This window comes from Mustela erminea, chromosome 6 (genome assembly GCF_009829155.1).
Source record: "Mustela erminea isolate mMusErm1 chromosome 6, mMusErm1.Pri, whole genome shotgun sequence".
NCBI lineage: Eukaryota > Metazoa > Chordata > Mammalia > Carnivora > Mustelidae > Mustela > Mustela erminea.
This window is the reverse complement of record NC_045619.1, coordinates 23,913,355-23,925,738: the sequence shown is the minus strand read 5'-3', so window position 1 is coordinate 23,925,738 and position 12,384 is coordinate 23,913,355. Positions and strand designations below refer to the sequence as shown.

At 36.8% G+C, this 12,384-nt stretch overlaps 1 protein-coding gene across 3 annotated transcripts in view; it reads left to right on the top strand.

Annotated features, from left to right (window-relative positions):
* CFAP54 (cilia and flagella associated protein 54) overlaps positions 1-12,384 on the top strand; it is a 325,575-nt gene that overhangs the window by 201,379 nt on the left and 111,812 nt on the right. For all 3 annotated transcript variants that reach the window (XM_032346701.1, XM_032346702.1, XM_032346700.1), the window contains 3 exons: positions 2,144-2,230; positions 6,972-7,094; positions 10,909-10,962. In XM_032346701.1, the coding sequence (XP_032202592.1) occupies positions 2,144-2,230; positions 6,972-7,094; positions 10,909-10,962 (264 nt within the window). The remainder of the gene's footprint in view (positions 1-2,143; positions 2,231-6,971; positions 7,095-10,908; positions 10,963-12,384) is intronic.

Genomic DNA, 12,384 nt, shown 5'->3' with positions numbered 1-12,384 from the left:
TTACTCTATTTATTATTTTTCCTCCTTCTTTAGACAGTTGGGAAGATTGATTAGAATATTTCACTGGTCTCAAACAGAGGAATCTAGTGCACATGTAACTCAGTGTACTAAGTCATGCAGGTCATATCAGTACACAAACTATGAGAGTATTTCTTTGTTGAGATAAATTCCTTTGTGTCTCTTGTCTTCTCCCTGTTCTAAGTGAACAACAGATTCAAACTGTGACATAAAAGGCAAATACTTCTTAATATCCGAGGTCATTCTAAACCTCATGCAGTTCTCTTCCTTTGGGGAAATGAATCACAGTATATGTCATAAATTTGAAGCTGGTTGCATTTAAAAAATAAACCAGTATGCTCTATCTGTTGGTCATTTTGTATTTTTCTCCTTTATTTTTACTATTTTCTTCCTATATGCTGTTTCTTCTACATTTGTATCGCTCCCCCCACTATGTTTGCTTCTTAATACCTAATCTTTCTTTTTTTAGTTCTTTCCTTTTATTCTATAATTTTCATATCTACTTTCTTTTTCCCCCTCATACATTGTTTGTTTTCTATTCTCTTGTCCTAAATTCACTCTCTCTCCTTATATTGAAAAGATTTATTGTCCCTTGATATGAGTCGTTAAATTATAAAGCCATGTGTTAAAGTGAAGAGATTGATAAATGCTTTTAACACTTGGCATATTTGGCAAGAAATTGTTTATTAGGAAAAAGATAACAAAATGGTACTCCTTTCATTGTTAAGGGGATTCATTTCTGGATTTAGAAAATAGTTCTATCCCCTGGGTAACCTTTAGCTGCCTAGTCATATTCATATATAATACATATCACTGCACTGGAAAAGAAATGAAACTTTTTTCTCTGAAGCTTAAGAAATTGAGAACATTTTTCTGAATAATTGAGCAATTGGCAGCAATAAAGTAGTGTGTTTTTATTTCTCACTAAAGAAATGAAACAATCTCAAAGGTAATAGCCAACTCTTATTGTTTTGTGCTGCATTAATTGTAGAAAAAAGATATTGTGTTATGTTTGTAGTGCATAATTGTAGAAAAATGTATTATGTTTGAAATCACTTAAGACCAGTTCTAAACCATTTAAAAAGCTGTTGCTATCAGCAGCTGCCAGTTGACTGACAATTAGAGGTTCCTTAGCTGAACTTGCAAGATGTAAACAGTTTCTATTTTGTATTACACCACCCTCTGGAAGAAGTCCAGTGGGTAAGGAGACTGCTGTCACATACAGATCTTGCTAGAAGACCCACTGCTGTGGGATCATGGGAAATAGTTTGCTAAATAATGGGAAATCCCAATATTCCTCCTTGCTCTATCTCCCTTTAGCAGGCAAGGGCTGAGTTGTAGGAAAAAAGCTTGGGTTTTCAGTTGAGATCAGTAGCTGTTCAGAAGTCTAGGCAAACACCTGTCCCCTCAACACCTAACTCAGGTCAGATAGTAGTTGGATCAACTGAAATATGGATAGTTTGTAAGCTCTCACCCATATCCATGAGATTTCTAGAGGAGTTGAACTTTGGGGTTAATTCTAAGAAAATAAAAATATTATGTGAAGAGTAAACTTGGGTAATCAATAGAATACATGCTCTGTGAAAGCAAGATTGTTAGATTTTGTTGTCATTCAGCATAATGGGCATGTTATAAATATTCTTGCTGATAGAGATATTCCAGTTGAAGACGAATAGCAGCTGCCATTGAGATGAGTGAGCAGGTGACACGGGTGGCAGTTCCTTTGCTTTAGATTTTGCAGTTATTTGGTAGCTCATTTGCTAGAATGTTTCTATAAGCCTCAATGATTCATACATATATGTTAAGTTAATTTTTTTCAAAGAAGATTATTGATTGGATTTCCACTTTTCCATGCTTAAAGAGATTTGAAACCTAGGTTTTGGACACCAGGTGGCATCTACAAGTTGCCCTGGTGCTATTTTCAAATTCTTACAGAATTATGGAGCATATTCTAGGCAGATCATTTCACTTAGCCAAATAGTATAGTCTCTTACCATGGCAAATTTAACTGCTGTTTTATATAACACCCCCCCACATTAATATTTGGCTACATTTTATTATTAGGTTATTAACTTGATAAAACATGTTTTAAGTTAAATTTTTTTTTTTTTTAAACCATTGGTAGGTTCTGCCTCTACTTGCACTGTACCAATATTTTGTTTCTGGTATTTGCCAAGACCTGATCAGAAATCTAGAAGCTAGGATCCTCAAGGTATGTGACAAACTTTTAAGATGTTTGATATTCCTGGACTGTAAAGATACTGTCATAAATTAATTTGGTTCCAATACTCGTAATAACAAGCTTATAATAATATGGTATGCTGATATTTTTAAAAATGCCCATTATTATAATAACATATGAGAGCGAGCTGGCTCATTTTATGCTTGGGCTATGCATGGGAACAGCTACATGTGGGAACAAGGCTCGTCCAACATCATTCAGCCTGGAAATCACCAATTCTGGAGTATTGATTTCCTGGTAGAAACTAATGAGTCTGTTTTCTGAAGTTTCTGTGAGCTTTTTGCGAAGGATCTTTATGTATATCATAATATGTGAGAAGTTTTCATTGTACAGACAGTTGAAGTGACAAAACACACAGATTCGGGATTACAACTAATTCTGTAACCTAGAAGTCAGGATAGGCTCTCTGCCTTCAAGATCCTTGTGCGGTTGACTTGAGTCCCATGCGGACTGGGAACCTTGAGTGCCTCATTTTCTCTGCCCTTTTCCTAGTTAGCCAAGGTCACAGTCTTTCACTCTGTTGAATTCATTTTGTACATGGATCATCTCAACATTGAGCAGATTTTCTCCTGTTCTGCACCTTCTCATCTTGAATATGGAATTCAGTCCTAAACCACATTCTATACACACACACACACACACACACACACACACACACACACACAAACTCTCATGCTCACTCATGTACACATAAACATACACAACACATTCACCCAAGGCTTTTATTTTTATACTGGATTTAGTGAAAATTTGGAACACAGGAAAATATAAGTTGAGGCAATGCAAACAATTTAAAATAGAATATTTGGCATCTCTGGGTTTAAAATATTTCTCAGCCAATATCTCATGCTTTTGCCTCCCATCCCATGGCTTAATCAGCTGTGTGCTGGTAAGTGTTTCACACATCACTCTAAAAAAAACCCCTGATTTGTAGCACTTTCAGTTTCCATGGTGCAAATATTCCCACTATAGCTGACTTCAGCCTACCAACCAGGCATTACTGAATGTGGAATCGGGACAAGATACGTGCAGCCTCCTCTTGCAAATTGGGAGGAAGAGGCTCCATTGCATCATTGGATTAACCCTCCTTATCCTTTTTTGGAAATACCTTATACACTTCTTCCACAAATCTTTTTTATTTTCTTATGAGGGGAAATTAGACTTCCCTTTGAATTCCTCTCTACCTGGACCCTGCCCTTGGGCCTATGATTTCAGGACCAAAGAGTTCATAACATTATATTTCTAAATAAATACAGTACCTTCCCTAAGAGGAATTCTGATGCTAACTATTAAGAGGATATATTTAAACTCAGGAATAAATAATTATCAGCCGTGAAAATGTCTGGATCACTCTCTCTGACTTACTGAACTCTTAAGAGTTTTCATGCTTTTGATTTCCAATAACACCTTTTGAAAAGCTGCATATAACTTTTTTCTATTTTAAAAACAGTGCTCTGTTCAAGATTGCAGAATTCCTGAGGTTAGGGCCTGATTTTTTTTTCATCTTTTATTTCCCTATTGTATACTGAGTAATAAATTCATATATCAATACTCAGTCATTAATTATTGAATTGAATTTTAAACCTATAGACATTTATCATTGCCTACTGTCTACACTTTCCTTAGTCTTTAGTGGGAACTAACCTAAAAGATAACTTCGTAGACATTTATTGCTTACCTCTAAAACAACATTTGTTGAGTATCTCCTGTGTAAAAGCACCATGTTTGTAACTCTAATCAAAGAAAGGTAACCCATGGTCGTTGCTTATAAGGAAATGAAAATAAGGGGAGAGAGGCAGGACATATACACAAGATAATAACATATGCATCTGCCCCTTGATCATTTCCGAATGAGTATGATGAGCACTGTCTCCTGGAGTCTGAAAGAGGGAAAGTGGCTTTGGATCTCTTGGTTTTACTAAGTAGGTAAGATTTGGTGAAGAAAGAACTAACTGAGCAGGAGAGAGGAAGAAGGGAACATTCTTGGCAGGTAATAGTATGAGGCATATAGAGATGAGACAGTATGGACTTGTTGGGGCGGGGGGCAGGGGTGGTTCTGCGAAGCCAGAGAAGGAGGAGGTTTTGAGGAGGGAGAATGTAATAAGAGAATACCAGAGATCCGTGTTGTGGTCCACGATGTCCATGAGCAGTGGGGTCCAGTCCTGAATTCCAAACTAAGGCATAATGAGGAGGCTGAGCAGTGAGAGAAATGAGGAGATTATGGAATCAGAATTGGGTGGCCCTATTATTCTGGTCTGTCATTTAGAGGCAGGAGAAGCATGGAAGTGTTGCAGTGGCCATTAGTAACATGTCAGAAGGGGATCCAGAGAGGCACTGAAAGATATAATCTGAAACAAAGTTTTTGTTTAAATGATTGTGTTTTATTGGATTGTTAACATTTGGCAACTTTCTGTACTAAAGTAGCTTAGAAGCCAGGGAAGAACTGTGGACTCCAGTCGGCAGCCTTGGGTTGAGAGTTGGGATGAATTGCAGAATCTTGGTCAGAAGAAGGACATGATTGGATGTATCTTGGCAACAATGTCAGGAGCAGAATGAGTCAGCAGTGGAATCTTATTGGCAATAGCAGAACAGAAACACCTGACCAGGGTTTTGACAGAAGCAATGAAAAAGGGCAACTGATGCATCACCCAGAGGCAGAAATGACAGCCTGTTTGAGCAGAGTTTACCTGACCTTTCTGAAGTAAACTGGGGTCAGTGGGTGGGAAGAGGGAAAAGTCAGAGCCGGGGAGCAGCAAACAATGCTTTCTGACAAGTCAAACAGCAGTAGATCATGCTATTAAGTTTCTGTTGGGTGCTAGTGTCTTTCAGGGAAAGCTTTAAGACCTCTTTACGATCAGCCAGTCCAGCTTCACTTTAGAACTGCCAACGTCTTGAAAGATTTATTAGTCTCAACATATCCAGCATTCCTGGGAAGGGTACCGATGGTTTTGTATTTGTGCAAGCGAAAGGTTGATTTAAGGGTAGTTCTTTTTTCCATCTGGCTTGTTTATGTTCATGCTGTTGGTCATTTCTGAAAATACATGTTCATTGTTATCACCACTGCTTTTTCAAATGGCCAGATTAGTATGATAAACTGACACAGAGGTAGCCTTAGAGGTCACAGGTAGTTTGTGCACAGGTGTCTCACCACCAAGATCAGTGGAGATAAACCTCATTATCTCCGACATGGGATAATGAGAAAATGTTCATCTAGAAGTCTAAAAGAGCTCCTATGACTGACTCCTAATGCCTGCTTGGATATTATATGGCCCTAGGGAGGTTAGAGCCCAAGATGTTTTAGGCAAGAACCAAAGTGTACAACTCAGTAGATAGTTTTCCCTTCTGTAGTGAAAATATTCTCTTAACCTTTTACGCTTCCTATTTCCCCCTAATTTACTAAGCCTCTTTTTATTTCTTTAAAATTTAGATACTCATAAGATTCCTCTGGTAGTACTTAAAGGAAAAGAGATACTAAGTGTATGGGTATGTGTGTATGTGTGAAGATCATATATATATATGATCTTTGTCCATTTTGTATTTTATTTCCTATTTGTACAATTTGCCCTTCTCTATTCTCAACAGTCACTGGAGTTTTCAAAATGTAAGTCAGGTTAGGGACCTGCCCTGTTCAAAACTCTCCAATAACTTCTTATCACACAGAGACTAAAATTCCAGGTTCCCAGTCTGGTCTACAGGCCACCATTCATAACTGCCTCCTAACCCTCTTCCCCCAATCTCCCTATACTCCTGCCACACAGGCTCTTTCTTGAGCACCTAAAGACCCCCCAGCTGCTTCTGCTGCTGCATGACATTTACTTGAGATGGTTCAGCAGATTTTCATGTGTCTCTCTTTCATGTCATTTCCCAATTTTCTCTGGAATATCTTCTTCAGAGAAGTCCTTCTTGAAAGGAGCTCTGAAAGTAGCATTTTTGTCCGTACCCTTTATCCCTTATAATACTGTGTATATCTTTGTGTATCACTTAAATTAGCTCAATACACATTGGGAAGGGATGTAACATCCAAGAGGGCTTGGTGCATAGGAAGTGCCCAATAAACACATCGAATGAATGAATGACTTTTGTTCAGGAACTTTTCTTCCCATAATTTCCTGATTGAAAGTCCTGCTGGATAATATTCAAAATAACCCATGTACAATTTATAGTTGCCAACTGATTAACTTTAAGGATATGTCTTTAAAACTGACAGAGTGCATTAATTATGGATGACAAAATGAATAGTTGTCTCTGTGTTGATACATCCCAGAGTTCATCTCCTGGTTTGTTTGACTTTCCTCAGAGTATTAGAGAACATCAGGAGTATTTTTGTTTTGTTTTTCTTTTTAACCATAGTTCACCATGGGAACAAAAAAATAAATTCAATCATTTTTTTTTAACTCTTCAATGCCTGTCATGTTTTTGTGTTTGCTCTGACGAAGTAAGCCACGACTGACAAATGTCCGTTGTTACGAACAGTTGCCTGCTGTTGTTTATTAGCTTTTTGGTCTGTTGCACATGTAAACTGGCTTACACACAAACACATACATCTCAATCTACTGTGTTTACTAAGCATTAATTTATAAGGCATTACCAATTATGTTAAGCAGAAATTTTGGATCTCAGAAAGCTGATGATTTTTCTCTAAAATTGTTATTTTGTAAGTAAAATGGATTTTGTAATTTAAAAATCTCATTTTTTCCCCTTTCCTTTAAAGATTCAGGTTCTTACAGATTTAGGATTTTTTTCTGAAGCCTTTTATGAGATATCCCAGATTTTTTATGGAAAAAACATGCCTTCCTTGGTACCCTCTGGCTGTAAGGCTCCTGGAAAAGTAAAGGTAAATCTTCTGCTCTGATTCAAAGCCATTTCTTTACTTTTTGAAGGCAACATTCCTCAGATTTAGGGAATGCTTCCACAAGAGTGTATTTATAAGTCTCTGGTGCCGCAGACTTCTTTGTTAAGCCTGGTTGTTAGCTAACAGTAGGCTCTTACAAGGTTTCATTCGTTTGGAAGGGAAGGATGTCATGTGGGGCAGTACAGCACTGGAGTCAGTTTTTATAATGGAATTCTGTCTCTGTGTTACAGATGGTCTCAGTGGACCTATCAGCCACTACCTCTTAGATTTGGGCATCTGATCTGATAATTTCTGGTTAATGTTGTTTGTCAAAACGGTCTCTTCTCATGTTTTATTTGGATATTTTGATTTATATAATTTTATACCAGAGTGTTAAACATGCATTGTTCAAATTATATTTATAAATGAGATCATTGAAACATCCTTGAAAATGAATACTGGCATTTATATTTAAATCAGAGTGAGCTTTTATTTTCTTGTTTTGGGTTTCATGAGAATCACTGTGTGATCTTGCAGACGTTTGGACCCTTGTGATCCAGCAGTAAAGGAAATAGGAGGTAACAAGTCAGTTTCCTGGGGAAGCTGTTATGTGTGAGGAGTGACACTGACAGACACAGTACTTACTGGGGGGATTCAAATTTGGAAGGCCTAGAAGAAGTTGGGAAATAGGCTATTAGTCTTGAAAATAACTTGTATAAGCTGACATTAAATATACATGCATTGCACTCATTACTTCAGTGTATTCCCCTGAAATGTCATTCCTTAATGCTCAGTATGACTGCTACAGCATTATAATTTGTTGTACCAGGATAAGTGTGAGGTTATCTAGAGATAAGCCTAAATGGGACATTCAGTAGGCAATAGCAACTGTGTGTGTATGTGTATGTATATACATCCCCATCTCTATCTCTTTCTGTATCTATCTAGAGAGAAAAGAGCCAGTTGGTTTTTTGCTCATTTTTTTTGGCATGAACTAACTCATCTTTTCACCTGGGTTAAATTAACAGTATTTTCGTGCTTGCTTCTCAGCCAACAGCCTTTCCCTATTGTAAATAATTTGCATTTTGTTATTAAAACTATATTTAACTCATTTAAATATTTTATCGAGTGCTTACTAAATACAGGCACTATTTTAACCATGGGGTTCAACCAGTAAAAAGATAAATGGAGTTATTGCCTTCCTGGGAGCATGTTACTTTCGGACAGCCCAGTGAAGAAGACAAATGATAAACCTATTAAGCTCATAAATATGTCAGGTGATGATGTATCATGAGGGACAGTCAGGCTGAGCTGAGGGGATAGAGAATGACCAGGGCAGTGAGTTTTATTCAAAGTGGTTTGGGAAGTCTCTCTAGTAAGGGACTTTTGAGGGTGAAAGATTTGAGGGAAAAACCTTCCAACTAGGAGGAAGTGCAAGGATAAAGGTCTTGAGGAGAGATGCCTGCAAAATGTGGTTGAGAAAAACCAAGGAGGCCAAGTGATACCGGTAAAATAGAGAGGAGGAGCAGACAGCAGGACGCAAGAGTTATGGTCCTGTAGGACCTCATAGGGCTTGGTGAGGAATCAGTGTTTATTCTAAATAAAATGGAAAACCTCATAGGGTTTTGGGCAGAGGAATGACAGGATAGAGATTACTAGTCAAAGGACCACTTTGCTTGATGTTTGGAGAATAGACTGTGGATGAACATGGGTTTAATAGGAAAACCAGGTAGAAGGTCTTGGCAAATAATCTGAGTGAGACGTGGCAATCATTGGGGTAATAGTGGTGGAAGGAGGGAAAAGTGATCTCCCTGGAGGAGTTGGATCCTAGTAAATTTGGGAGCATTGGGTTAGAGGTTTAAAATCAAGGGACTGGATGAAATCAGCTGGAGCAGAAAGAGAAAAACAGAAGTCAGAGGACTAAACCTTAGGGTCATCCACATTTAGAGCCCAGGAAAATGAGAAGGAAAGAGAAGCCTGTGGGGTAAAATGAGAAACAAGAGAGAGTTTTTTGGGTTTTTTTGGTGTTTGTTTTTGTTATTTTTGTATTTATTATTTTGTTATTTTTGTTATTGTTTTGTAATTTTTACAGGTAAATTCCAAACTTCACTTTATTAACCAGTCTTCATAAGAGAAAAGTATAGGTCTTTCAATGGATTGAGACTTTAAATTTTGTGTTCTCAAAGTTAATTTGAAACTTTCTAGCTTCACTTGGGAATTTAAAAAGTATAATTAAAAGAGGAAACACATTCAGGGTTTATAATTAAAATAAGTGCCAAAGTTATTAGGCTGGGGGCTAGTTGTTTAAAGAAAGGATTAATTAATTAGATTTTAGTTGAAAAAGAAGTAACTGAAAAAGTCTTATAGATTACTACTGGACTTTTCACAGGCTTTTTAAGAAACTCTATCTCTTAACATGATACTCATAATGGGATTCTGCTCTTATCACCAAATCTAAAGTCCAATCATTAATTCTCTTCCAATTATATCACCAAAGGTCTTCCCCCAGATTCAGTTATTTACTTTTCAATGGATTAGAGAAGATGCAAAATATCTTCAAAAGAGGGGGAAAAAATGTAACACTTGCCAACACTTTATTCTAGTAAGAGCTGTATGTGATATCTTGGTTTAGAGGTCCCTCAAACCCCTCAGGTCCTAAGATAAGGAACTGCGAGCAAGCGGTATATTTGGGAGGTGATTCCAAGGAGAATGGTGAGTGCGTGGGTAAGTCAGATAGGAAGGGAGGAGAACCGTTGCAGAGCACTAATGAGGTCCCTGCATGGGCAGTGGGGCCCTCAGAGAGACCGGGGGAACAATCTTGTGCTTATTGGAATGCCTTATTCCCTGCACTTCTAGCCTCTTCTGAATACTTTTGTGGCCACAGAAAACCCTCAAGCAAAGACATACAGGTACTTTAAGTAGGGTACTGTCCATATGTGAATATCCTATCCACAGAAGCTGCTGGTGATTTCCAGGAGACCAAGGGGTAATGGGTGGGGCATCAGTATTGACATCTTCAAAAAAAGACCTTCCATACCAAAAGGAATGCACCCTGTTCGATGATCCATCTTTTGTGGTGAAAAAATGGAATGTTTCCTAATGTGACATTGTATTTAGAGCCAAACATACAACAGGTCATTCTCAAAAAACAAAAAGAACCACAAAAAGAGTTACTCTGAAAAGTAATATGATTTTATCTCAAACTGGCAAAGATTCTTCTAAGTGATAATACTCTTATGACTCAGCAATTGTGCTTCCAGGAATCAATACAAAGAGGATCATCAGAAATACAGGCAAAATAGCTACCCGTGTTACTTAAACTAGGGCTGAATGGCAGAATAGAAATCAGAATTAGTCTGCCTTGATGTCTAATAAAAGGAAAGGAGTTAAGTTATTCTGCTTCATTCATAGGATAGAACATTACCTAGCTATAAAACTGAGGTTTACAAATGACTTAATAGCTTGGAAAATGAGTATGATATAATGTTTAATGAAAAGGAATGCAAACACATATATATATATAAATTTAGAATATGTCAAAAAGAAATTGGTAGTAAAGACATCAAAATATTAACACTGACAACCTAAAAGAAGTTGACTTATGTATAATTTTTACTTTCTTCTTTATTCTACACTTGCTTTTTTGACTAGAGTATTACATTTTTTTACGTATACTTTCATGTATTACTTTTACTTTTTCAGTAAGAAGTATTACTTTTACAATAAAAATTATATTTAAAATACTTTTAGAACACAGTAACAGTTTCATATAAAAATGATGCTTTTGTTCCTAATGTTAACTTTTATATATTGACAGATATTTCAATCATTTGACTCAGGAAAACCTCTTACTAGTAGAGAAAATATGCAGGTAAGGATAACAATATTTTATAAATGTTGGATATTTAAGAAGTATAATTTTGAGTCATTTCAATCTATTTGGTAGATGTAACCCTTGTTTTTTAAAAAATCTCCTATGTAATATGCTCTTCTATTTCTAATAATGAATGAGGTTTTATCTCCAAATGCTGAGGTCTAAGGTAGGATTGCATCACGCACATCTTGTTTTCCAGTTGGGCAAATATCAGTTATTGGTTGTAAATTTTTCAACTATGTATGTGTATTCATTTTGTTTATCTAGCCATGTCAAGTATCTAATTTTAATATTTATCTTGATTACCTAAGTGAGAATGGCTGACTTCGATCGTAAGAAAAGGATTTTGTGAGTTTTGCTATTACCTCACTTGTTCAATACTATTTTCCCTCACATCCTTTCTCCAGTCTGAGACTGCCTCTCAGTCTCTCTAGTGGTTTTCTTTCTTTCCTTTAGCGAAAATTTAAAAAATTGCAAAAATAAAAAAAATTTATTGAGAAATAATTGACATATAACATTGTGTAAACTTAAGGTGTTTGAATAGTTTGATACATTTTCCTACTGCAATATGCTTACCACTGTAGTGCTAGCTAATGGAAGGTTTTCATATGACATTTTCACAAGAAACTCCTCTCACATTCCAGTGTCCTTTACAAAGAGAGGACTAGACTGCCCATCTCAGTATGTTTGGGCCGGTCAGTAATTGAATGACTGGGATTTAAGTTTTTGATAACCTAGTAGCATTTAAATATCTTTCTTGTTTGTTTCAGGTTTTTACATAAATTCTAGTTAGTTATCTAGAATTGTAGTAGAATATTAGTTTCGGGAGTAGGATTTAGTGATTCATCACTTACATATAACACCCTGGGTGCGTGACGAGTGCCCTCCTTAACTCCGGTCGTCCCATCCCTCACCCCACCTCCTCTCCAGCAACCCTCAGGGTATTCTCTATAGTTAAGATAAGTTAAGTTAATGGTTCACCCCTCACACTTCCCTCCCCCTGTTCATCCGTTTTGTTTCTTAATTCCCACCTATGAATGAAATCATACGATATTTGTCTTTCTCTGCTTATTTCACTGAGTATAATACTCTCTAGCTCCACGCACATCATGTAGCATTTAAATATCTTGAAATCATTTTTTAAAACCTTAGGAGTTTCGTCAGTCAGTCCACTAGAAAGTGTGAGAACGGAGGAGTGCTAGTGCAGCCATTGTTAAGGGGCTACAGACAGGTAAGGCATTCACACAACCAGGTGTTAGTCAGTGTAGAGAGACAGGTGCACGTCGTTTTAATTTTTTTAAATGCTAGGAAACAGCATTCTGTTTCATTAAGCTATTTGTATTAAATAATTTTGAGAAACATTTCTCAGTATTGTTTTAGTTTTGTCTTCCATAATTTTGATAGGCACTATAGCCACAT